Source organism: Petromyzon marinus, chromosome 16, assembly GCF_048934315.1.
Source record: "Petromyzon marinus isolate PM22_M1 ecotype Great Lakes invasive population chromosome 16, UKy_Petmar_22M1.pri1.0, whole genome shotgun sequence".
NCBI lineage: Eukaryota > Metazoa > Chordata > Hyperoartia > Petromyzontiformes > Petromyzontidae > Petromyzon > Petromyzon marinus.
The window spans coordinates 7007295-7029894 of NC_133682.1; the positions used below are offsets into that span (position 1 = coordinate 7007295).

General features: G+C 48.6%; 1 protein-coding gene across 7 annotated transcripts in view; it reads left to right on the plus strand.

Annotated features, from left to right (window-relative positions):
* The first annotated feature begins 425 nt into the window (after window positions 1–425).
* LOC116942916 (lysosomal proton-coupled steroid conjugate and bile acid symporter SLC46A3-like) overlaps window positions 426–22600 on the plus strand; it is a 34875-nt gene continuing 12700 nt past the window's right edge. The window contains exons 1-2 of one of the 7 annotated variants that reach the window (XM_032955369.2): window positions 426–510; window positions 19864–20097. In XM_032955369.2, coding sequence (XP_032811260.2) covers window positions 19921–20097 — 177 coding nt within the window. In that variant the 5' untranslated portion in view covers window positions 426–510; window positions 19864–19920. Of the gene's footprint in view, window positions 511–8753; window positions 8825–8846; window positions 9726–11641; window positions 11694–14168; window positions 16834–19863; window positions 20098–22600 lie in introns of those variants that run through there. The other 6 variants (XM_032955368.2, XM_032955370.2, XM_032955367.2 and 3 more) reach the window with 6 other exon arrangements.

The following is a 22600-nucleotide window of genomic DNA, read 5'->3' on the forward strand; positions in this document are numbered from 1 at the left end:
GTCCATAAATGACGTCACGCACCTAGGGGGTGGGGGGGGGGTCAGACATTTGTGACGATGTGTGACGATGGGGGAGGGGGGGGGTGATAAATGTGACGTCACATCAAAATGCGCAACTTTAAATATATATAGACAACACGTTCTACTTAATTAAATAGACTTTTTAATAAATGTTTTCTCCTCCAACATCAGAGTGCAGCGCCACATTAAATACGCACTACAATGACAATAGTTTAAAGCGATTTGAAGCATGTTTTATTTATTTTGGGGGGGGAAAGGGGCAGAGCTTTGTGACGTCATATTTGAGGGGGGGGGGGGTCTGACTTTTTGTGACGCCGTGTTATGAATGACACCAGCTTCACTCACGCTGTCTATGGCAAATGCATGCTCCTAGCGCCACCTGTTGTTCATGATGGCCAATGAAATCTCTACTGGTTACGATCGCAACACAAGCAATCGTATTACCTTGGTGTCGCGGCATCTCTTCAGAAAGGCGAGAGACTCGATCAGGTGAGCCTTCTTGTCTCAAAGATCTCATAGTTGTGTGGAAACCTTCTCCCGTAGGAGGCGGTTCAATCTTGATTTGAAGATTTCGTGACTGCAGGAATCCACACTCTTTGGTTCTGGAAATCGTTCGCGGTTTGTGGTACCTCGTTTCGTCAGTGTTGTTTGTGGTAATGGAGTTGTCTTGTCCCATGAATATGCTGTAGGCAGGGCCGGATTAACGCCGGGGCCTTTAGGGGCTGCATCCTGGGCACTCGAGGTTTTGAGTGGCCCCCACAGAAATATAAAGATACTGCTTCATACTTGTTACAATGCAATACTGTGGCGCTGTGATAAACCCCATTGGGTGATTCGGTATTTAAAACCATAGCAGCACTATGCGTATTACTGCCAGCTATGTTCCGAAACGAGACTCGTTTCGTTTGTCATTAATTTTGCTTTACAATGCGTGGATTTAAAAACTAGAACAGAATTTAACCGAGATGAATACTAGCGCAGAGTGTCTGGCGTTGGACATGGGCACAGTGAATGGATTCATTCAATCACCGTGTGTGTCATCGCCGAACCACGCAAAGTGCACACACGCTGAACGAATCCCTGGACTGTTTTGGCCACCACTCATTTCTAATTCCTCCAAATCTCTCCACCGCCTGTGCATAGTAGGTGCTGGGTGACATGGTGAGCGTGTGTGTGTGTGAATGGTGTTGAACTTTGAAGCGAGGCTCTGAGGCTTGCCTGTGTCTCAAACGTTTAAAGGGAGGGAGACGTGAACGTGACTTGAGCTGGGTAAATCCGTTATAGTTGCAAAATTCAATTCCATTATGATGATGATCATCATCCCGTCGTCCGTCATAGTCCATATCCATTGTCTATCCACGTGCATCCCACTGGGATTTTTGCACACAGCGTTGGTGTACAGTGCTTTTTCTGGAATATTTTGATGTTTTTTTTCCTGGATTTTCTGTTTGCACAGTCACACATAGTCACTTTCAGATGTTTTCTTGTCCATGTTTTTGTTTTTTGTGTGTTGCGGTTGCACCCGATTCAAGAGCCGAATGGCTCACAGGGCTGTACCAAATAAAATTAAATAAATGAAATGAAACTGTAAATTTCGATTTAAAGCTTTCGTGACTGCAATGATTCATCTTCTTTGGTTCTTTCGGTAAAGTCACGTAGAATGATAATAAAATAATAAATTGATATTATTGTGTTATTTTATCAATTTATTATTTTATTATCATTCTACGTGACTTTACCGAAAGAACCAAAGAAGAAGAGAAATGAAACTGGATGAAGAGCTGTCCGCGTGGTTACCATAGTCCTGCAACTGACGCAATCCATCTCACCCATACTTATTTATTACAATGTTAGTAACTATAATCGCAGAGGGGCTCAAAGAGACTGCAGCATGGGGGTCTTGAATTGGTATGTTTGGCCAATTCCAGTGTAACGGATGTTTGGCATGTGGAAAAAACCAAAGTTTCCGGAGAAACCACACGCATCGGGAGAAATAACAGTGCGAGCTCCGCACAGATGGACACAATTTCTGCACTTCCCATATTCTGGCCACACCCTCTACAATGTAGTTTTATTATATCAGGGACGCGCTTGCAAAACCCATCGTGAATCTCGCAACCAATCACCTAAAGAAAATAACACAATTTTTGTTTGAAGACTCGAACGCGATGCGACTGATTAACACGCACGTTAAGCAATGAACGTGTTGTCTAATTCTTGACTTAAAGCTTTCGTGACGGCAGGAATTCATATTCTTTGGGTCTTTCGGTAAAGTCACGTAGATAGGTTAAAAGAAAAGGAAAATAACAAAAAATAACAAACAATAAACTACGACGTTTCGATCGCAACACAAGCGTTCGTCGAACGTAGGTTTTTTTTTATTTTTGGTTATTTTCTTTGACCCTATCTACGTGACTTTACCGAAAGACCCAAATGAAACGTGTTGTCTGTTAATCACACGCATAGAAACCGCGAGAGATATTTGCAGTTGAGATGGTATCGACGGGACGGAACGTCTTGGGCAAATGCTGCTCGCGTTATCTTGACGTCGGACGCTTTGCGTGGTTCTTTCGACACAGACACCCACGAGACACCATGTCTGTCCGTCTCGCCGCGAGCAACGAGACTGCGTGCCCCATGGGGTGCTGGGTGGTGCTGAGTGGTGCTGAGCGTGATTTTTAAGAAAAAAATGGTTCAAGTAGCTTGAATCCTCAAAAGCGCCCACCACCCCTCTCCTACCTCCCCCTGGCTCTTTCCACTTGGCGGTATAAACGGGTACACCACAATCGATCGGAACGTATGGGGGTGGGGGGGGGGTAAAGTGTGGATACTTCCACCTCTTCCGATGCGTGTGGCTAGCGTGGAAGAGTAGGCCGAACACCATCGAGAAGGGGCTCTCTCAAGCCCCTACTAGTGGAGGCCCGTCCGCCAGCGGTGGTGCGAATAAGAAACCGCAGGGCTGCACCTCTACCACATTTACTTGAGGCCACGTGATGGGCAACAGATAGAGACGTGCAGACAAAATAGAAATTGTTCTCCTGTACTCTGCCCCCCGCCTTCACCAAACCCGCACTGGCCAGCCTGGTGAGGTATGGTCACATAACCCGCACGACACCCACGGCGTGGCAGGAAGACCATCTTCCAGCAGTGCATTACCAAAGGGTTGTTACGAATGCAATCACACAAAAAAAACATCATGCGTGCAGGGGAGCGGTGGCGGAGTGGTTCGACTAGTAAGCTATGAACCCGGCTCCTCGCTGAGTTCGAGTCCCGGCCACGGCTATCAGCGGTCGCCAGTGATAGCCCGAACCAGTCCCAGATCTCCCCCATATCCTTCACCAACCCTACCGGACGTCGTGGTGAAATACCGTACGGTCAAACCCCCGATGACCGATATGGAGTGGGGCGGCCTTCATCCAGCAGTGGATTAATAAAAGGGCTCTAACGTCATTCTTTTACGATTGCACAAGCACGGTGGCTTACTTTAAAACGAATAAACAGCGTTGCTCGGTGGACGGACGCTGCAGCAAAGCGGGTAGGTAAAAAAAATATATATATATATTTTTATGATAGAATATAGTATTATCATTGGTATGGCATATGTATACCAAGTTTGCAGTCGATACCACATTGGGAAGTGGGTTAAAATTGAGTTACAAAATTTGAGGATACAACAACGACAACAACAAGAGTTAAATAAAAGCGTGTAATAAGCTTTGCGTAATAAACTAAACAACCAAATGAGGTTTTTATTTAAAGCTTTCGTGACTGCAGGGATTCATATTCTTGGTTCTTATTTTATTGTTTCCCTTCTACGTGACTTTACCGAAAGAACCAAGAATATAACCAAATGAGGCTTCGCGTAATAAACGAAACATCCCAATGTGTTATGAAGAAGAGCGATTGTTTGCAACGCCACCTATCATGTATTTGTCCTTCTGAGGCCACACACAGTGGTGTTGATGAATGCGTTGCGCTATTTAATCATTGTGATTGTACAACAACTACCAACGCAGCCATCACCGAGTAATTGACGACTCAAGCCTCGTGTCATACGCCCTCGGCGACTCGCTTGCTGCTCCACACACTCCATACACTCACATCAGCAGCTGTGGCTCCACATTCAGAGCCATCACCAATCACCCCGGCGGAGAACCTCTTTCGGCGGGCCCAGCCCAACGTCGCAATGCCCCTAAGCCAAACGAAGTACTTGTTCTAAATCACGGTCTATGAAACTCGCTGTGTGACATATGGATAGATGGTTAGATGCGTAAAATAAAACATGTCTCACGGTGGCGAACGACACCCTCATTGTTAAGGTATGATGGGCGTGACTGGCAAGGAAATGTTCAACCTTAACAATAACAAATGACAGAGTTGAACAAGGCAACGTGTGTATTGATTCTCCCCCCTCAATCACCCCCGTCACCATCGTCGGTTCTGGGTCGTAACCCGGCACAGTGAATGTATAGCCTTTAGTATCTGGAGGATTCCAGTGAACCCATTACATAGACCATATCAGTCATGATCTATCAGCTGCTGGACGAAAGCCATCTCTGGCTGCCTCACGATGGTTCTAACAATCCTTCTGGCTCAGGGGTCGGCATACTTAAATAACAAAGATAGCCATTTCTTTTTAAAACCCCTCAATATTTCTTCTAGAGCCGCAATGCCTGTGAAGAATATTACGAATCAGTCCTTAAAGAGCCGCATGCGGCTGCAGAACCGCAGGTTGCCGACCCCCCCCCCCCCCCCCAAGAAACGAGGTCCTGCACATGAGATCATCTCGTCGATCCATGTCCGTGGAGGACGTCAACTTTGGGGGCTTGTTCACTCCTGTGGGTTCTTCTTCTTTCGTACGGCTGATGTAGATGCAGAGCAACGGCTTCAATTTCACATTCAGATGACCAAGCGAGGTAACGGCGTCACGAGCAGCGGAGGAGTGTGTATCGCTCTTGAAGTCACGCAAAGCCCCTTTTGGACCCATGCGCTTCACATTCAACAACGCGAGATTTGCTGCTGCTGCTGCTGTTGTTGTTGTTAACTGTGCTCGTGCACCACTGCCAGCGCAACGTCGCCGCCAAATAGTGTTTACTAATGCACGCATTGAGTGCACGTTTCACTCTGTAATCCTTGCGCACGTTTTGGCTACTGCTGCTGCTGCTGCCATTTTTACATCAGCCCCAAATCCCGCAGCTTCCGTTCAGCGCTGTTGGCTACGTACGGTGAGAAAGAAGTTCAACATACGTGTGACAATTCCACCATCGCCCAAGTAGCTGCATGTGCTGCGGACCCCGCACTTTTAAGGGCCCCGCACTCAATGCCATCAAAGCTATCAATTCACACAGCGCTGTTTTTGGAATAATTATATTTTTTTTAAATGCGTGATGTGCCACGTCACTGCTCAATTTGGCCCCAGCACGTGTTTGCTGCTGTTGTTTTTATTATTTAATTCCATGAGCATGCTTGTGTGGGAGGGGCGCGACGCCTGCCCCCTCCACTCCTTCCTCCACCGCGTCGATCAGCCCCCCCCCCCCCGCCCGCCCGCGATAGCGCCGTCTCGGAGGGACGTAGCCAAATTGCTGGCTCACCGCCGCCCGGGGTTATTCCACACACGCCCGCGTGCACCACCACTGATGTGTAGTGGGTTAAATTCAGGCGCACACTGGACTTTGGAGGCAACACTATTATCTAAACACAACGGGTAAGTCTTAACATTAACAGGTTAACGACATAGGGTAGTAACCACCGTTCCTAACCGAGCTAACACACGGAGATACTACATCACTGGACCCGAGACCGAGGATCGTAGATGGTGGCTTCATCCCAGAGTTGACTCAGCAGAAGAGCCCCCAGCTCTGGGTCCACACCCCGCTTATAAACCACTCCGGCGTGGCCGGCTCCGCCCCAGGCCACGCCCCCTTTCCCGATCCTTCGGGAAGGCCCGAGCCCCCCAACCATGTGACCCCCCCCGGGGCCCCTTGCCCCCCTTTATCCTGTCACGTGTCCTGTTGGGTTCACGCAGAGTGTCACGGCCCGACACGACCCCCGTGACACCCGCCTACAGCCCCCATACCGAGCCATCACAGTAGTGTCGTTCTGCTACACTACAGATGCTAACGCGGCAGCGTGAACGCGCGCGCCCCTGCAGGCGATTATCTCAACGAGCACTCGTGCTGCGCGTCCCGCCCACGCAGCCGCTCCACTCACGAATCACGGACACTGCCACCGATGATGCTCTGTGCTAACGTTTATTCACGGCGCAAACCCTGCACTGCCCGGAGGGAATATTCTGGGAGCAGAGCCTAGCCTACTGCTATCCAAGTCGCCAAACACTCACACGGCCTATCACGTACCTCGCGGCTGTACTCGCGGCGTCACACGGACGCTGTGAGAGTCGGAGGGAGGATGACGAAAAAACCTTGCCTATCGCTGTCTCGTAGCAGCACTCGCTGGCATCACACGGATGCTGCGAGTGGCTCGAGGAGGCAGGATGGCAGGGGGGGTCTTGGTGACTAAGCTGTTGAAGATGACATCTCCTCTGAACGGTTTTTTTGGCTCCCTTTTTTATGCCCCTTGACTAAAAAAAAATCCAGGGTTACGTTATCCCACGCAGCCAATCGTGCTCCGACCTGTGATTTTGGCCCGTTTTTCTTCCCTTACATGGAGCGTTGCGACGGTTACTTTGCTGCCTATTGTCTATGCGTCCTAACTCATTAATTTCTGACTCAACCTGTTTAATCTGGAAGGACGTCCGGCTGGCGAACACACACCCTGCCAGTGTGCATTCGGTCTGTGGCGCTGGGATCCCCTGACCTCATTGTCTGCTCTGCTCGCTTAATATTTCACCCCAGCGCCCTCCCCGATGTCGTCCATGACTCACTGCTGCTGGCCCGGTGAACTTTTGTGCGCCCATACAATTTTAAGCCAATTTAGGGGCACCCCAATGTGACTTGTCCTGCGAGGGTCGGCCAATCTCCTGGCACCGGGAAACCGTGGGACTTTCCCTCTAAAGACCCTTCGGTTTAAAACCCGCTGTGCCAGGGAAACCCCCTCTGGGACACTAAGTGGTGCGTGCGCTGCGTGCGTGTGTGTGCTCAAGGTCGTGGCCAGGGGGGAGTCGCGGCGCTTGTCGAGTTGCTCAGCGGCACGTGGCACCACACTTGCCCCCCGTGCAGCTGTTGAAGGCGGTCCGGGAGAAAACCGATTCAATCCGCTGGTGGAATTACGAGCAGAATTGCAGTGGTTTTCGGAAACTGAATTTAATAATGCAAAGTGACATGCCAGTTGGTTGTCATTGCAGGGTACAGTATATTCCCTGGTATGATACGAAACGGGAACGCTCGTTGGGGAAGTGGAAGGATATCTTAAAATATCACTCAGAATCACGGGGAGGCGAATGTTTTGAATTTGGCTGAAACTAGATGAGCAAAGCGCGTGGATAAAGTTGGCAAAGACAAATGAGAGAACACTTTAAACGTACGTTTTGGTAGCCCACGCGACCACGGGATTGAACCCACAACCTCCTGTATACCAGGCGAGGTAGTTAACATCTCGCCACCGTGGCACCCACACTACTGGTTAGAGTTGGACAATTGCCTATGCTCCTTATGATGATAATGGAAAAGTCTTCATCCAGCAGTGGATAGATCATAGCTGCTGATATGACCAATAATCACAGCAACACGTGGGCAGTGGAGACGTTCAATATTCATTGACAGCATGCTGCTATATTATTTGGGTCTTTCGGTAAAGTCAGGTAGATAGGTTTCAAATTAATAAAAAACATAATTTGAACCCAGCAATCACGAAAGCTTTAAGGATGCTGCTACTTCAGGCGAGCTATATCACTCTTATCGGCTACTCTGTGGTTATTATACATCAAGGCCGCAGCCATGGAGTCTACATTGGGGGGGACCAAATCTTCCAGGGTGTCTGGGGGTCCCAACCCAGAAAAAAATTCAAATTTGAAAACTTATTTCCTGCCTAAAATATAAAAAAATCACTAACACATGGGATGGACTTTTTATTTATTTTTTACAATAATGTCTAATAGTGTCTGGTATTACATTGCTCTGTTTTTACTTTTTTACATTTTCTTGTTTCATTGTATGTAATGGCAGAGATTAGGGATTAATAAATTACAACCATAACCACAATCATATAAACAGAAATCTATGCATTGATTTATATGAAGACAGGTCCAGATATTGTGGCCAAGATTTAGCAAATTGTTGTTTTTATTTACATAGCATAGCATTTTTTTCATAGCAATATATTGGAGGGACATTTTGAGCATATTTTAATATTGGGGAGGGATATATTGGGGGGGGGATATGCCCACCCCCATATATGTTATAATTACGGCCTTGTTATACATAGAGCAGAGCAGCCTCCACTAACTCTCTGCGCGTGAGAGTTAATCGTCACTGGTCAACCCAGTGACGATTATCTGAACCAGTTCTGGGTCTCCCCTAGGTGAACTCAGCCTTAAATAGGTTACCCGGTCCGGTGTGTAAAATCACAACTGGGGGAGAGACAAAGGCGGCCGGGCGTGGTTGCTGTCCACCGTTAACCCCTTTTCGTGTGCCGCGCAGTGCCGGCCTTCATGTGTAAACTGCTCGCTAACAGCACTTGCCCCGACAATCTGTTGCAGGCTACGCGGGGGATCTTTGTCTTTGGTGGTGACTCTGTGGTGGTGGTGGGGGGGGGAGTAAGGGGGGGGGGTATAAGTCACGTGACATCGCCGTGCTTCACCATTCCCGGAGTCGTGAACAACAGAGGCTGGAGGTACAGGCGCTGCGTGAGTGTTGTGTGTGTGAGTGTTGTGTAAGTGTTGTGTGTGTGTGAGTGTTGTGTAAGTGTTGTGTGTGTGTGAGTGTTGTGTAAGTGTTGTGTTGTGTGTGAGTGTTGTGTAAGTGTTATGTGTGAGTGTTGTGTGTGTGTGTTGTGTAAGTGTTGTGTGTGTGTGTTGTGTAAGTGTTGTGTTGTGTGTGAGTGTTGTGTGTGAGTGTTGCGTAAGTGTTGTGTTGTGTGTGAGTGTTGTGTAAGTGTTGTGTTGTGTGTGAGTGTTGTGTAAGTGTTATGTGTGAGTGTTGTGTGTGTGTTGTGTAAGTGTTGTGTGTGTGTTGTGTAAGTGTTGTGTTGTGTGTGAGTGTTGTGTGTGAGTGTTGCGTAAGTGTTGTGTGCGAGTGTTGTGTGTGCTGCGTTTGTGTCGGGGGAGCGGTGGTGCAGTGGCGATCGGCGACACGCGCTTCGACCACGGCGCCACCAGTTCAATTCCCGCACACGGCCAACACCGGTGACGATCATCTCTGAACCGGTCCTGGGCCAGGTCGAGTAAACATCGCCACTGGGGAGACAAAGGCGGCCGGGCGTGGTGCTGGTCACCCCCCCCCCCCCCCCGTGCCGGCCCTTCATAGGCGCTGCTCGCCCCCAGCACTTCTGTTCACGCGATACGCCGAAGATACTGAGTCGAAGATACTGAGTCGTCTTCTATTTCATCGTTACGGCTCTCATCACGACCGCAGTCGATCGCGGCCGGCTGACTATGGGGGTCGATCATCAGCAGGAGCGGAGGAGTGATTGTCGCAGATACAACAAGCGTCACAGCATCACGGTGATCATCATCATCATCTGGGGTCATCATCATCATCATTGCGCAGGCTACAAATCCGCACGTGGCTTGTACGGTCCTCGATACGGTGTGTGTACGTTGCGCATGCATACTGTACGTGATGTGGTTATTGTAAGGAGCTTTGACACTGGCACTGCCGTAAGCGATACGCTGCCCCCGTTATACACTAAGATATCGCTAATTAACGCGTGCAATTCGGATGATTGACATCGCGGGATCACGAGAGATGGTTGGTGGTGGCCGCTTAGGGAGTGCCTTCATCCAGCAGTGGATTGATCATAGCTGCAGATAATGTGTGAGTGTGTGCGCGTGTTCTTTGTTCGTGTGGAGCGGTGGTGCAGCGGTTAGCGCCACGCTGCGCCACGAACCGGGCTACCCGGGTTCGATTTCCGCTTCACGGCACAACACCACCGGTGACGATTATCTGAAACCGGTTCCTGGGCCTCCCCTAGGTCGACTCGGCCTCAAAACGAGTGCCTTGGTGCGATGTGTAAACATTCGTGACCGGGGAGACAAAGGCGGCCGGGCGTGGTGTTGGCCACCCCCACCCCCTCGTGTGCCACCGTGCCGGCCTTTATAGGTGCTCGCTAACAGCGCTTGCCCCTACAGTCTGTTACAGGCTATGCGGGCGATCTTTGTCTTTGTTTTGTTGTTCATGCGAACGCGTTTTGATTGTTAACAAACGAGGTTCCAAACAGGAGTGGGTGCTCGCTGAACCTGTGTAGCCTCTGCAGACTGTTGGGGCAAGTGCTGTTAGCGAGCACCGACTGTCAAACCACACGGTTTATCCCCGTACACTTGGAAAGGGAATTTTAATTTTCAGGTCCATACGGCGTACAGCCGTTTTCAATACGGGCAAAAACATTTTTTTTTAATCGATTTGTGTGTGTTTCTTCCCTTGTGATGGGACTTTGTAGGATGACAGGTATGAAACTAATTTTGACTTAACTTTCGTGACTGTAGGAATTCATATTCTTGGTTCTTTCGGTAAAGTCACGTAGATAGAAAATAAAATATACGTAAAAAAATATCCAATTAAATAAAAAATAAAAGCAAAAAACCCACGACTTTTCGAACACACAGAGAGACGTCTCGTCATCAGTCTTCACAATGCAGGCGCTTGACACGTTGCGTGTAATTATAAATTCACGTACACACACAGCTCTTTGCTACTCCACTGCTGGATGAAGGACTTCCCCGTACCGTGTCGGCCATGGGTGTCGTTTCTCAAATGAACTTCGCCACGTTGCACGTTGAGATTGTAGACTCACTATTCATTATTTCGACCACTATAAGCTGCAAAAAACTCATGCAGCAACTCACGCAGCAACTTCTGCAGCGTTAGAAGACTCCCTGAAGACTTCCTGCCTGCCCGTGCCCTGTTCTGTCATTAAATATTCTCAACCATTTCCACCATCCTCGGTCAATTCACAATTTACAAATCCACTCATCAACTAACTCTTCACTTGTTGCTCTGTATGCGGTTGCAGATTGCATCCACCCTCCGCCAGCCCTACCATTACCGCAATCATAGCTTTGATATTACATCTCTACATCTATTTGACCATACTTCACCACTCTGGTCTGTCTAGGTTGGTGCAGGGATTGTAGGAGGGTGGGTGGCCCCAGGACCGGTGCAATATATCTCTCGACAGGATCTAGTATAGGTAGGACCCCTTTTAACCACAGGTATGTGTGGTTAATGCAGACTCGATGCCTTTGTAATTCGTGTCTGTATGGTGTTGGAACATGCTAACACTGGTATTTAAGCCATAAAGGGTAAATAAGCCCTTTTCCATAATTCAATATCAGATTGTCAATGTAATTACATTTCAGGTGAGGTTATACCGTGTATCAAAACAACCACGTGGCGTGAGTTATCACGTTTACGGAAGTTGTTGCTCATAAACCCCTTTTACCCACTCTCATTCTCATGCGTGTTGCATCTCGCTCACTGGAACACAAAAGTTGCCGTCGTGACTGCCCAACCTGGACGCCTTCCTCCCCACGCGTCTCGACCAGACTGACCACACCTGTGCGGTATACACCCACACACACGTAGACGTACCGCGCGTGCATCACCTTGCGTAACCGCACCGTTTAAACGCGTCAACGTTCCCCTATTGCCAGCTTATTAGGTAAAATCCTGACGTGAATTCGCAATTACCTGGTACAGTATCTGCAATAAGAGCTTTTGGCGCTGCCCAATGAGGGCCACCGCGCGCCGTCCGTGTCAATCGCGGGGATTGTTTGATCGAAAGTTCTCCACGCTGGTGGATGCTGGTTGTGGTTTAAAGACCAGAAGGAGGAAAGCTGAGACGTCGGAGCATGCGAGTGTGTGTGTGTACAGATGCTGTTGTGGGGCGCGGTTAGCGCGCGGCGCTGCGCTACGGACCCGGCGACCCGAGTTCGATTTCTCGCTCACGGCCAACCCCAGTGACGATGAACTGAACCGGTCCTGGGCCTCCCCTAGGTCGACTCGGCCTCAAATAAGTCCCTGGTGCAGTGTGTAAATTCGTCGCCACTAGGGAGACAAAGGCGACTGGGCGTGGTGCTGGCCACCCACCGCCTCGTGTGCCGTGCCGGCCTTTATAGGCGCTCGCTAACAGCACTTGCTGCAATAGTCTGTTGAGGCTAAAGAGGCTATACGGGCATCTTTGACTGTTTATGTAGTCGCTTGTATAACAGGTGTGAAATGTGTGTCATTAGTACGAACTAATGTCTATCTAAATGTATTTATCTCTGTACGGATCTCTAATTCACTAAAACAAATACGATAAGGTCCAACAGTCGACGTCTATATGGGCCTTCCAAGTATTGTAAACATGCCAACGTTGGGTCAACGTTGGCATCTTGGTTGGAACGGTTCCATTCTTCACTGGGTTGCGGCCCAAGGATTAACAGCGGAATTTACATTTGTATACATTCAAAACGAGAGACCGATTCGCAAGCCGATGAAAAAAAAATGTATTTTATTTGACCTGGTGAAACGACCTTTGTCTCTTACTCTATTCACAATTTACATAATACATTCTTTTAAAAAAAGTGTTTCTGATACAGTCCAATATATCATGTTTACTGGCTGCAATATTATTAAAGGACAGATGGATTAAGGCCTATGTGGATTAGACATCACGTCTCTAGGTTGGATGATGGCTGATGATTGAGACAAATGATGGAGTGGCAGCCAAAGGATAGAACCCACTGCCCGAGATGATGTCAGCGATGGAGATGGAGTGGTAGAACCCGCTGCCCGAGATGATGTCAGCGATGGAGATGGAGTGGTAGAACCCGCTGCCCGAGATGATGTCAGCGATGGAGATGGAGTGGTAGAACCCGCTGCCCGAGATGATGTCAGCGATGGAGATGGAGTGGTAGAACCCGCTGCCCGAGATGATGTCGGCGATGGAGATGGAGTGGTAGAATCAGCTCCTGTGCAGGAGCCAGTTGGATTGTTAACATTTGCAGGATCGTGAGAGATGTCGTTGGGCTTTAGAGAGGCCTTCATCCAGCAGTGAACCGATTATGGATGATGATGATATGTCCACTACATTGATAGAAAATGTGCATTGATGTTATGGGACATTTACGTTGATATTTATTGATATTTATTAAAAAAAGCACATCTTAACAAACATTCTCTTCCACGTTTAAAGAAATGTACGGTATATTTTTCATTTGTGGCGTTTCTGCACATTGCCCTACGAGGCTCGGGAATAGAAAATGGTTTAGCTGGATTTAAGAAAACGTGCTGAGCAGCGTCACGAAAACAGAAAGCCACATTCGCATGTCTACGAGGGCAGCCGTGTGAGTGACAGTCCACAAAGGCACCTGTGAAAACTTCTCCAGCGGCAGTGTGTAGTGGCGAAACGTCGGCCCGTCACTTAAAATCGCCAAATACACGCGGCTAATAGCGCCTGTGAGAATAGATTTTTATTTTTCTATTCGCACGTCACTTGGGCAGAGCGGTGGCGCAGTGGTTAGTGCAATGTGCTACGAACCCAGCAACCGAGGTTCAATTATGGGCCACAGACAACATTAGTGGCGAGTGATATCTGAACCGGTCCTGGCCATGACCCCCTTGGTGAAGTAGGGTCATACAAACCTGTAGCCTGATAAGGTATCGGGAGGCCTTCACCCAGAACTCGATTGATAAAGGGCTGTAATGTACACATAACGTCACGTGTCATTGAATCACGAATCAAAGTGTGAGACTGAACGGCTACAAGTCCTGGAATTGTCGGGAAATGGAATTGTTCCACAACTCCACTTCTGGATATATATATAACCTGTCATCTAACATTCATGACTAATGTATCACTCATGGTGGACATTTCGTAAGAAATGTGGGGTTAGAGGTGACGTCGTGGTTATTGCACTGCACTATGAACCTGACGACCTGAGGTCCCGAGCCATCACCACCACCCACCCCCCCGCCCTTTAACCCACACTGACCAGCCTAGTGAAATATGGTCAAGTAACCCCATTCAACTGAGAGGCCTCCATCCAGTGGTGGATTGATAAAGGGCTGTACATAAATCACAATTCTTGATTCTACTCTTGTGCGTGTCGATGTTTTCAGGAGATAAATGCCAATGTCGAGCTCTGTGAGTCACAACGAGAGGGCTTCAGGAGAGGGCTATGTTTAGTTTTGCCTGTTCCTCATTCGTTTGAAGAAGCGCAGGCTGCAGTGGTTTACTGTATGACGACATTCGATTGCCCCCTTGATCACAGCTATGAAGTTGCATTCGCGAAGAAATTATAGGGTAAGCGTGTCGAACGCAAAATCTTAGTTTGGGTCTCATTTTATAGCTGCGAGCAGTGGTGTGTTCTATTCTTGGTGTGTACGGTGTGGACGCTCTAATGTATGCTTCAATGCACAACGTAAGGGGTGCTGTCGTGGTGTAATGGTCAGCGCACTGGACTTGCAATCCATAGGTCGTACGCATGTTGAACCTCTTTCGCACCGTACGTAGCTGACCGTGCTAATCAGCGGTCATCAGTTCGATTCGATCTCCCCCCTGTGCCTCTGTTCACCCAGCAGTGTCAATGGGCGACACCACAGGCGGGATCAATCGTCAGGTCGGTTGTGATGCGGTGGATTGTGGGAGAACTCGCACCTCTTCCCAAACGTCTGGCCAACGCGGAAGGGGCTAGGCCAAATACCCTCTCGAGTCTGGAGGGGTTCTCCAAAGCTCGCCGCCTGTCGGAGGCCCTTCTGCCAGCAGTGGAGTGAACACGCAATAATGAAGCAATTGGCGGGACCCCGGGGTCCCATCACTGCCCCGGGGTGGGAAAAACCGCGTAGCGACACGAGTCTTGTTGCATTACCGACAACAAAACTAGCGTCAATCGATTGGCCTCGTCGAGAGCTACTCGGGGCACTTAAGTTTCGTAAAAAGTTGAAAAATTACATAAACACGTTAAATTCACTGCCTGGGGGGCGGGCTCGCCTTGGCAAAGAAGCTGAGGATCGACGGCTGACCGGAGGGCGTTGTCGCCGCGCGCGACTGCGGCGGACGCCCCCCGGGGCTCGCGTTTGGCCGGTGGGGTGGCGCCCATCGTGTTGATCGCCGCCTGCTGGCGCTTGTTGGCGCGAGTCTGGGCGGGCGGCGCGTTGCTGTCGGGATCACGAGTGGGGCGAACTGAAAAATGATAATTATTGACCTGATTTTTGCGGAACCCCGGGGTCCCGCCAAATGATTCAATTGCGGGGCTGCAGCCTCGCGTTTTGCCACAGCACAACACGTCACAAGATAACAGCTCCTGTAATTTACCCAGAAAAGCCCAATTTATTCTCACTGCCTTTTTTTTCTGAAGTTCGTCGAATTGGCCAATTCGACGAATGATTGCTTGACAAGCAGAAGGAAACCAGAGTGCCTGGAGAAAAAACCCAGCACAAACGTGAGTGGGCACAATTAGAGTCTATAATCCATTGCGGTATTACCATCTCCAGACCACCTCGGAGCCCAAGCCTACAATTCCTGGTTTTCCCTGACAGTCTCCCAAGCCGAGCACGAATTGGGCTCAACCCTGCTTGGCTTAACGGTCATTCGGTCGTAGGCCAAATCGCCCTTAATGGGTGCCCCAGCTACCCTGGCACTAGACCTCGGTTTCATAAGCACTTTTTGGACTCATTTTGGCCCTGGTCTTTTAGTTTAATTTTTTGCCATGCCTCTCTCTCTTTCCCTTCCACATGTCGCCTCCTTCATGTCTCTCTGGGTTAATATCCTCCTTTCCACTCCCCAACTGCACCACCACCCTCTTGTTTTGCTCCCTCCCCCTCCCCCCCATTCTCATTGGGACGTTATTGGTATTCTGCTGTATAAATTAGATTTTGTCACTGGTGTACCTGTGAAGCTAAAACCATCCTGCACATCCGCTAGCACGTTTTGCTACGTACGGTGCGAATGAAGTTCAACGTACATACGTACATTGTTGTTTTGCATTCTCCCCACCTTTACCACTCCATACTTGCCCAGAATGGTGAAGTATGGTCAAATAACCTTCACTGCATGCACATCGAGGGGAAGAACCTCACCCAGCAGTAGATTAACTAATAAGCTCTCTATGTACATGCACTTGTTAATGCAATGTTCCCTTGGGACTTGCAGTCTCCGTGGCCTCTGATGGCAATAATGATTCTTATAAATTATATATTACTGCTTCCTCCCCGTGTTATTCTGACCCCTATTCACGAAACCCAACTTCTGTACGCATGACTGAAGTCCAGTTTACCGTCACATATTTTCTCGCACAGATTGCACTTTGGTTTTAGAATGTCGCCAAGCTGTGGTGGCTAGGCAGGCATGTAGTCCAGCACTCTGGAGGCAACAAGGGTTGGTGGATCGCACAAAGACCCGTGGAACCCCCCCCTTTCCCGTGTGTGTCGAGGTGCAATAGCTTGGCTCGCCAGGAAAAGGCAGTGCAGCAGGTGGACTAAGTCGTCATCCTTTCCCTTCGAAGACGGAGTGTCGCGCCCTTCCAACAGTGTTTTAGAGGTTGAATGGCTCTCTTTCTCTTTGGAGAGTGTGAGTGAGTTGAGTGTGTGGAGTTTGTATGCTTTGCCCCCTGTTCTGCATGGGGGTTTCCTCACGTGCAGCGTCACGGTCAAGTGCGCCACCGTCTCGGCAGTGACCGTCAGGAATGACCATCAGGAGGACGGTGCACTTGAGGTAAACCCATGCAGAACGGGGGGAGAACATACAAAATCCACGCACTCACTGCTGACGAGCAGCGTGTCAAGGGGTTAAACCTGTCCCATAGCATCGGATTAAAACATAAAAACTGCAAACGCGCACCGTCACTGGGATTGGCACATGCACAAAGTCACTTCAAGATGTTTTCTTGTTCGTGTTTTTGTTTTTTTGTTTGTTGCGGTTGCACCCAATTCAAGAGCCGAATGGCTCACAGGGCTATACCAAAATAAATGAAAACTAACTAACTAAAACATCTCAATGCAGGGACCCTCCCTCACAAATACCTTTTGCATTTGGTGTGGCTTTTCTGGGTAAATAAGACGTTATTTCTAAATGGCATTTTTGAAATCTTTGTGTTTTAGCGGTGTGTTGCTTGTTACCAAATCACGTGACCTTAGAGGCGAAGCAGAGCTTGAGCCTGGGTGGTGCTTGGGTGATGGAAATGACCATCCCGTAATAACAGGTGTTGTAGGTTTTGGGGCTACGTGGTGGGCAGTAGAAGGCAGTGCAGCAAAGTCCATTGTTGTCCTGTGGGGCCGTCCATAAATGACGTCACGCACCTGGGGGAGGGGGGGGGTCAGACATTTGTGATGATGTGTGACGAGGGGTGGGGGGGGGGGGTTAAGAAATTTGACGTCACATCAAAATGCGCAACTTTAAATATATATAGACAACACGTTCTACTTAATTAAATAGACTTTTTGATAAATGTTTTCTACATACAACATCAGAGTGCAGCGCCACATTAAATACGCACTACAATGACAATAGTTTAAAGCGATTTGAAGCATGTTTTATTTTAGGGGGAGGGGGGGCAGAGCTTTGTGACGTCATAATTGAGGGGGGTCTAACTTTTTGTGACGCCGGGGGGGGGGGGGGTCAAAAATCGTCCAAAATCGCGTGACGTCATTTATGGACGGCCCCTGTACATCTTTTGCCGCCGTGTCTCCACAACATGCCTTGACCACCATGGTGGCGAGATGTTAACTTCCTCGCCTGGAATACAGGAGATCGTGGGGTTGATCCCAACCCTGACGCCTGCTGTATATTTGGAGTTTGAATGTTCTCCCCGTGGTCGTGCGGATTGTTCTCGGGATCCTCCGATTGTTTCCTTCCACACTTAGATTCATGCGTTTTCGAGCATTTGGCTGCCATACACTTTCACGCGACAAGTCACTTCATTGAGCTATTATTTGTGGCCAGGTCGCTTCTGAAAACGAGCTGTATAGCTCGATAGGCCTCATCTGGTGGAATATAAAATGTTGTAGTTTAGCTACCAACCTGTACCCACCAGTGTGGTGAAGTATGAAAACTTTAACCATGACTATCCACAACGGCGTGAGTAGGCTGTCGCCCAGCATTGAATCGACACCACGCTCGCTGTACACGTATCGAAACGCGTTTCACTTTTTTTTTTGCACGAGAGACGTCTTTGTAAACACATCGTCCACGTGCCTGAGCTGAGGTGGCACTTGGCAAATACGAGTGGTGTGGGGTGGGGTACATCTGGTGCACAGACTCATTTGTGTTTACAGCTGGAGTACTGTATGGGAATCGGATACACCGAGTTAGCTGAGCGTGCAGTGTTCTTCTTAGAAGCAGTCTTTGTAATGCTATTACAAAGCCGGTAACCTGAGTTACATTCCTGGCCACGGTAAACGTCATCTATAGAGAGTAATGTCTGACCTCCAAACCAGTCCTGGGTCCACCCATCTCCACCCCCCCCCCTCCCTCAGCCAGCACTGACGCGATCTCTGTGACTGACATGGTGTGGGGAGGCCTTTCTCCAGACGCGGATTCTCACCCACGAATCGTTGCGCCATCTTAAGAATGAACATTAAATCGATGCATCATCAGACCCCGAATGTGCCATCTATTCACAAACTCGCACAAAGAAAACAATCACTTTTTAATGAAGGCTAGGATTACGATTTTTTTTTAATCAGTTGAGTGCCATAAAAGTTATTTGCTGAATACCTGGGCATTTTGTTTCACAACTTGTGGACTGGATTCAAGTCTCCGAATCTGCATTTCATTGTTAGTGGATTAAAGACCACACCCAATGTTGCTGTGGTAAAATGTTCGGTGAATTCTCAGGAGCATTGGGTTAAAATTACAACACCTAACAACCCATTTATGTGCTACCATTCTCTGGGGATTACACAACGGTCATCAGGCGTGGAAATAAAAATGCTGCTGACTGAAGTGTGGGGAGTCTGTGGTTTACTGCCGAGTAAAATGATTGAAAGTTTCGGCAGAAATTTTTATTTTCTGCCGATTTTTTTTTTTAGCAGCCATGTGACGAAAGTTTATTATGAAAGCTTCCCCATTTCCCGACGAAGCATGGCATCTCAAATAAGTGATCACAGCACCATACAGCATGACCTGCTTTACAGTGTTTAATATTGATCTGCATCAATGTATAATGCCCCTGGCCCCCTCATAATGGGATGAATTCAGCTCCTGTGCGGGAGATTGATTAATTGTTGCATTGCCAATTCCATTAATGAGTGGCTTGTGCGAGGAATACCAGATATCTGAATAAATCCCATGCACATGAGGGTGTAATACTCAGCACTGCCATCTCCTGGCCATGTCGCCGCACCAGCTTTGTAAGTTCAGAGCGTGGCATTATCGAAAATGGATTTGTTTCGATTTTAAAATGACCGCTGGTGAGCTGCGTCCTCGGTGTTCTGACAGACACAACGACAAACGAGTCGAAGCACATGCAGACGACATGGTGACGGCCGTGTCCTCACCGTGTACTGACTAAAGTCACACACACAACGAACGCGTCATTAGGCCCCGCCCCTGGCCCTGCTTGGCTCCAAGTCAGATTCAGACGTTTCGTTAGGCAAAGCGTAATCACGGTTTTGTTACGGCCCTTGCACGGGAAACAAGTGGGAAGTCACCCGTACCATGAGGGCATTGGCCGCGCGTCGCTCTGCTCGGATGTACCAGCAGGGGGAAAAGAAAGCGCGACATTTTGCCTCACTGTGTTTTCAGCTCGGTGGATCTTACGGCGAGACGGCCACCGTGGGCCCTCCGCGACAGCCCTACAGGATGGGCTGCGTGCGCGTCGTGGAGCCCATTGTGGCGCTCTTCGCCTTCGCGGTGTTCCTCTCGTCGCCGCTCAATCAGCAGTACATCTACCGCCGCTTTGGCAACTTCAGCACCAACGACAGCACCGGCTCCACGTGCAGCCCCAACGGGAGCGATGTCGAAGACGAGCTCGAGAAGGTGAGACGTGGGTCAGGGCTGCGTGTACGTTCCTTTGTCCCTGGGACGACAACATCGCCCGTATTGCGCCCGTCCTCATCCGATCACCAAAGCCAAGCGGAGCCGAGCCTGGACAGTGCTTAGATGAGTGACCACGCCAGGTGCAGTAGGGGTTTGTGTGGCAGTAGAGAGGCATGCATTGGGTTTTTTACTTGCCACCTCCCATTATCCTGACCATGATTTGGGCACCCATGCGGCGAGTGTCCCGACTAATGCTGCGGCAGCCAGCTGGTGGCTCCAGTCATAACGGGGAATCAAAACAGGCGTCAAGAAAGGCCCGCTTCTGCATTGCGTGAATGTTTGAGGTTTTTTTTCACTATAACCATAAAATGTCGATGACACCATAAAATGTCGATGACATTTTATGGTTTCAGCCCCACCACCAAACACTTAGATTGTACCTCCATACAAAACCTTTTCCAGGAATTGGGAGAGAGTTTAAACGTTGTTTTTTTAAACCCCATGCGATTAGCATGGTCAAAATCTTTGTTCAGCTTTTTTTTTTTTTACCAAGGTCAGAGGTAAAAAGCTTGTATGTAACTCATCATAAATACCAGAGGTCCCTGGTTCCAGCTGGTAATAATAAGGGCTTATAACCCAAACCTATTCCTATATCTTGTTTCTGGCAAAGGAGGTCTGATAATGTAAATGCTCACCCCGAGCCCTCAATACTCTGATAGTGCGCTGTTTTTGAGTTGTACGCCTTTTGGCGTCTTCTGGTCCAACACCAATGGAGACTAAGCTCTAAGAAAAGCTGTCTCAGGTGTGGACCAATCAAATTCAAGGACAGTGCATATTATTATCAGAGTTGTCTTTTTTGTTTGCATTTTGACTGCTTGTGTTGTGGTTATTGCAAACATGATGCCTTGAATAAAGGTGTCAGTTTTTGTGCCAGTTAAAAGGGTAAAACCTATTCCTATAACCCAAATACATGTTTTGTCTGTACCATCAAGAAATAACTCAAGTGAATGCTTATGACTGATGGACAAATAAAGTTTCTTACACGGAGAGCATTTATGAATTATGGATCCAACATGTTCCATGGCATCCGAATACAGTCGTTTGTTCATGAAAATTACGTATAAATATAAAAGTGATGCATAAATAAACATTTCCCTGAGAAGGTGTTACTGAATCTAAGTAATTTTTCTGGAGGATTTATTTTTGGGGAGTGTGGCAAATTCCACATTTTTGGAAACCAGAGTGCCCGGATAAAACTGGCACACACTCGCAAATAACACGCACACTCACAAAGTCGCTTTGTAAAAGCAACTACCTGCTGTACTGTCTCCTAAAGGCACAAGCTAATTTCCATGGAGGCTTAGTTTAAAGTTAATTTTGTTTAAGCAGGTGAGATCTCAAGAGACCAGGATAGTCTTATTTGCAAAAATGGCCTGCATGTGTGTTGAACTTCTTTCGCACTATACGTAGCCAACCGTGCTAATCGGAGATGCGGGAGAAGGACAACAAACTATGCACTAATAGCAGTTTTAAATATATGAGTTTTCAATCTCGATTTAAAAGTGCATAGCTCTAGTGGCTTCCGAGTATCGGAAGGAAGGAGCCTTCCAGAGGGCCGCGGAAGCGCATCCGAAAGCGCACGATCTAGTGACCGTCTTTGTTCTAAGGCGAGTCAAAAGCCGCAGAGACCTGGGGGGCATGAGTCTTGTCAGTAGAGGACAATGATTGCTGCAGTGTGAAACTGAATCCCAGTTGAACAATTTGCGGTGTAATTTTCGGGTTTAGCAAATTAGGACCATTATGCCAACGCACTAAGGCCCGCCCCTCGTGAATGACGTCACGCGATCTTTGACGCCCCCTGTGAAGCAGACGGCGCGTGGTAGCATTGCCATGGTTATTCCACACGCGGTAGCAATCGAAGCGGCCGCTGGATTCAAACCGTGGCAAACGCGCTGCCGCTAGGCCATGTCACCGAGGTGCGAGTCCCGTTCACAGCACCACTCCCATCTCTGCGTGATCCACCAATGCCCACCACAGGCGAGTATCGCCACACCCAGGCGTAGTCATGTGCAGTACATGCACATCCGTTTTGGAAATCCGCTGCTGGATGAGGGCCTTCCCACCCCATGCATGTCATGGAGAATTAATTGATATTCACTACACTGCTCAGTGCGGGTTGGTGGGGGTGCTAAAACGGGGGCGCATACAAGTACAGTACAATGGATGTTGCTACGCCGCCCTCTGCTGTCCACTATATAGCACAGCCCCCGCAACCTTCTCCGGTAACCTGTCTTGTGTACGGTGACCAGCCATTCAAGCACTGTTCGGGCTCAGCCCTGCTTATCTTCCGAGATTGTCACAAGATGGTGAGAATTCCAGGTGCTTTGGGTTTTATTGCGTTTTGGTTGTTGTCCAACGCCCGCCCCCCGCACCTCCGATTAGCACATGCGGCACGAAAGCAGCTCAACATTCATACATGCAAAGGGCAGTCGTAATCGCAGGA